The 5,223-nt window shown below is 27.7% G+C and overlaps 1 protein-coding gene across 1 annotated transcript in view; it reads right to left on the reverse strand.

The window, feature by feature from the left end:
• The window catches only part of mdy (midway), a gene marked incomplete in the record, with an annotated part of 33,273 nt that extends 30,862 nt beyond the window's left edge, over positions 1-2,411 (reverse strand). The window contains 2 exon segments of the mRNA XM_067049873.1: positions 1,726-1,858; positions 2,116-2,411. Of these exon segments, the coding sequence (XP_066905974.1) occupies positions 1,726-1,858; positions 2,116-2,225 (243 nt within the window).
• Positions 2,412-5,223: the final 2,812 nt, after the last annotated feature.

Consider the following 5,223-nt stretch of genomic DNA (forward strand, 5'->3'; position numbering starts at 1 on the left):
GCTGTGTTTAAAGTTTGTTCAAACAAAAAAAAAAAAAAAAAAAAACAGTTTTAAAGTTTATACCTCTTTCTTTCTAAATCTGAAGGAGATACTTGACCATTGATCAATTACATAGGTCTAAGGCAGATTTTTACAAAATTCATAAACACATAAGCCAAAGAGAAACTGAAAAACCAATGACACCTTTTTATCAGAGTTGCTGAAATACGAAAACACACAAAAACTGAAACCATATGGTCTAATCATTTATTCTTTTTTTAACACCTCATTATTCTTGATTTAATTTTGTTATTTTATACTTTTTTTTCTTATTTAATACTGTTTTACAGTTAGTTCAAAAGGTTTTTGTCTTGCCTTAATCTGTGTCATCATTAAGTAATATTTTATAGTATGGGGGGTACCAAATAAATGATAAAAGATGTTTTCTAAGGATTGCTAGAGAAAGAAAATGAACAATTAAAAATTTAGAACTTATTAAAACTAATACTTCTTAGGGGTAACCTATGAGCCTAAGAGTTTGTTAGTCACGGAGAGTGGGATAACATTAAATCAGATCCTACTTTATCTATTAAATTAGATCTTAAACAATAGAACCGATCTTACTCAACTACAAATACTTTTTAATGTGTTTTGCTTATGTACTATCCTTTAAACTCATTTACTCAATCATGTTTAAAACTGTTAAATAGTTCTCATTATACAGATACATTTAACAATAACTACTGATGTAATGTTGATGAAAAATCATTGGGTGTCTTTAATTAAAAAATAATAACAAAATTATCATTAGTTAAAAATGTTAATATTGTTCATAAAATGTTTGGGGTAGCACTGATCTTACTGGATTTTCTCTCTAAACTCAAAACTTGTGAATAAAACTTTATTAATTTGTAATATGGAAAAGAATATACAATAATTAATTAATATTTAATAAAAAAACAATCAATCATGTCAGGAACCAACATTTCTTTTCTTCTATGGTTGTCACTAACAATACAATTATTAGTTATCAGATTATGACATTAAAACTATTACAAAAGGTCTATTAAAAAGTCCTCAATGGAAGACTTGAACCAAAAAAAAAAAATTAATATTTAAGTTAAGCATGATAACTTTACCAAAATATTTTTCAGATTCAAAATATTTGGAATTATAAAAACTAAAATTATAATGATAAAAATGAATTGATATATTAACAATTAATATTAAAAGTAAAATTTACAGTTTAACTGATTTTATCATAGAATATTATAACAATAATTCTATTAATTAACTATTTGTAACTATATAAAAAAATTGTCTTTACAATGAACATATTTAAAATGACTAAACAATAAAATAGTTTATTTAAGAATAACTTAAAATAATTAAAGATTATAAATTAAGTTCAAAAAGGGATTTTATTAATCAGCCTCATAATCAGTAAATTATGACCATTTTAATGGTTATCTGTTTGAAGTTTATTTTCAAATACTTGAAAATCCAAAATAATAATGAAACAAAAATGTCATGATATGTAGTTTAGATACATTTTAAAAAATATTTTCCCTGCTTTTTTGGGGGTATTTTTTATTACATTTATTCTAATGCAAATAAAATTGTCTGTACATCTTAGAGATTGTCAACTATGACCACTGTTTTATTTTAGTTGACAGATGAAGTGTGATGAATTGAAATATAGTGATAAAATTCATTTTGATAAGAATAAAAAATAAGTAAGTCCACATACTTAATAAGGTTTTCTAAGAGGAGTCTAACTCCACCCATAGTCAAAAGAAGAAATGCCCAATTGACAAGACCTGCAAAGTTTGTGAACCCTGATGACCAGGAAAACAGGGAGTCTCTTGGTCTGTGGCATCTGTAAATATAAATAAAAGAAAACATAAGTTTTAGTTCAGTCATACAAGTGCCAGAACAAGCTAAAATTAATTTATTGACCTTTATAAACAATTTATAAATAGACAATGGAAATTTAAATTAGCAAACACCACATAAGAAAAACAAAAACAGGCAATAGAAGCATGATAACACACAACTCTTGTCTAATCCTGATAACACAAATGAATTTGCAGGAAATCAACCTAAAGAAAGTGCATAATAATTGAATAATCTTACGGTTTATCTGGCTGAGATCGTCGTAACTGTTGCTCCTGTTTCTGTATTTCTTCAGCCCTGGTCACACTCTTTGTTCTTCGAAGCCTAATACCTTCACCGTCACCCGTCATCACGGAAAGTCAAGAGCGAACTGAAGAAAAGTGACAAGCACCTGAATGAAACCAGGCCAGATAATAGAAACGTACTGTTCAAGGACAATAATTAGTGAGCGATGTGCACTAAGGAGCCCCGGACGGTGGCCTCGAGATTTGACCGAAACAGTATCGCTTGGCTACCAAACTCAGACTAAAGTTCATCTTGATTAATCAGGGTGAGACTTATTTACTTACGTTCTAGTGGGTATCAGCTGTGTGGGCGATAGGACCACGTGGTCTTGATAACAGCTTGCCTAACGTATAGTGCTACCATCTAAACTTCCAGCCCTGAACTAACATTACTATATATTTATTTTCAGTTTGAACAGTTTTATTGTTCTATGAATACAAAAAATTATCATTCCTCTGACTTGAATACATATATGTATATCTAAAGCAAAATATAATACAATTTTCAGTGATCATTCCATTGAATAAAGAGCCTCCCATCATGAAGCCCCAATCACATAGTTGTATTGATTAGATGGAGTATGATCATACTCCTATATAATTTCTTTTATATAGTTTAGAAAAAAAATTACTGGAAGTTCCAGTTCATAAAATATTTATCATAAATATTGTTTTTATATCTTAATCTTTATTAATTTGATTCTTAAATCAGTTCGTTGCTAACTTTAATGACTTGATATCCCCAGATTTTGAAAAGAACTTGCATATCTTATTCAGATATTAAGCATTCAGTCACTGTCATTGAATGTTAATTGTAGTAAATTATTCATTACTGAACTATCTAAAATATTATTCAATATTAAAAAGCTAGAATAAGAAAATAATTAAAATAATTAAATTAGATCTTTCGGTTTATGTATCACATAAATTCATGATTTTGTCATTATATTGTTTAAGGTTTACCTGCTTGAAATTTGGTTATGAGGTAGGGAACACAGTATTAAAAAAATAATATATTAAATAACATTTCTCTATTCACAAGAGGAGAATACCATCTTTAGGTTGTTTTTGTTCAATATCTCCTTCTCCATCTCTCTCCTAGTATTTATTAATTTAACTTTTTATTTATTCTCTCCCCTTCATTGTTAAAATTATAAAAGCTCTAATCATAAATTGTCTATTGATACAACATATAAATTAACAGGGGGAATAGGCTATACAGTACCTGCAATACTTAACCATAAATTTTTTACAGATATAGCTAAGAAATAGACATGGGACAATGTCTCTACAGTATCCTCAATACCAATTACAGAAACATAGAGATGACTTTAATTATGTAGATGATAAGTTATTATATACTAATGTATGTATCTAAGAAGGTGGATTCATATTTTTAAAAAATTCCAATATATAATTACATACATTTTGAATTAACAGATATTGGCTCACTATGCAACATATATTACAAGTAAATTATTTTTCTTATAGGCAGATGTTCTGGGTGGTGAACAAGAAAGGTACAAAAATAGCAGGAAAACTATTTATGAGTTACAAATAAATAGTTTTCCCTCTATTTTGGTACCTTCCTTGACCACCACTTGTACTATGCCAACAATCATCACATATAGTCAACTAAAATTCTTCCAATAACAATTTTTTTGTCTAGAGCTAGATTCTAGATAGTTGGCAATATCTAGCAACCTAGCCTATCTTTATAAAGTTAACCAATTTTTTATTATATTTTAGCTATTGTATTATATTTCTATAATATTAAAGGATAGGATTATGAAGCTAACAATGTTTTTTTCAAATAACCTGATTACTATTCTCACCACTGCTTGATAAGGGACTGTATCTATTAGCTTAGTTTTATAAACATTTTAATCTATCTTATCTAAAAGTTTTTTTAAAAATAGATTGACCATAGTTGGTTTAAGAAAAATCACACCTTGAATTCCTCATGGTATATTTTTCATAGAATTAAAGCTGAACTATAAAATTGTATTTTTTTATTCACCCAATATAATTTCTTAATCATTCTTGATAAATAATTGAGAAACATAGGTTTTATAGGTTCTATAGGTTCTATAGAGAAGTCCATCTTCAAATTTTTATTTATTTTAATAAGCAGTTTTAGCACTAGATTATCACAAGCTAAAATAATGTTTTACAAAAAAAAATGTAATTAAATGTTTTTGGAAGTATTTCTAGTAACCAGTGATAATTTTGTACGAAAACCATTAATTAAAATAAATAAAAACATGCTAATAAACTTGGTTTATTTTGGAATTTTATACCTCAATTAATCATAAAATACATTACTTTTTCAACTTTACATATAAATAAAATAAAAAGAATTAAGCACAAATGACTAAAAATAATTTTAAAAAGGAATAATAAAAACAACAAAGTAGTGTTGATTATATGAACACATACACGAATTTACAGATTTTATATAAATATACAAAACATCTGATAATATTTATATTAAATTTCATTTATCTTTCTATCCATTAAAATTTTTTTTGAAACTTTTAATTGTTATTCTTTTTTTCTTAGACACGGGATCAAAAAGTGGGAAGAGTATCAGAGCAACAAATGAAGAAGGGGATGGAAATCCACACGGAAGATGAACAGATTAGGAAAGATCTGCCAAAGGCTGCGACTGGATGGACAGCTACATATAAATCTGAAGACTGTGAATGGGTTTCGCAGGAATGTAGTGAGGATTTAAATTGAAGGAGAACAGAAATGCATGATGGCCAAAGGGATTGTATAACTTGGTTGCAAGTATACAAGGATGCAAGTAAATATTTATGGCAGAAGGAGGGGTAAAGCCACTTAACTCTTCATAGAATCAGGGAAAAGAGACATCCCTCAGGACCCTGAAGGTGAAACATATAAAGCAATCAATCAACCATTTTAATTTTGCCTTGAGATTCTCAGAGACACACCCAGTAAACTATAGAAAATGTTGTCTAAATAAATAATTTTAAAACATAAGGAAGAGTATTTTCCAACTTATTCTTGATAGTTTATTTTATTTGTGATCCTTTAACAC

Source organism: Halyomorpha halys, unplaced genomic scaffold (genome assembly GCF_000696795.3).
Source record: "Halyomorpha halys isolate HHAL.00 unplaced genomic scaffold, Hhal_1.1 Scaffold1307.1, whole genome shotgun sequence".
Classification (NCBI taxonomy): Eukaryota; Metazoa; Arthropoda; class Insecta; order Hemiptera; family Pentatomidae; genus Halyomorpha; species Halyomorpha halys.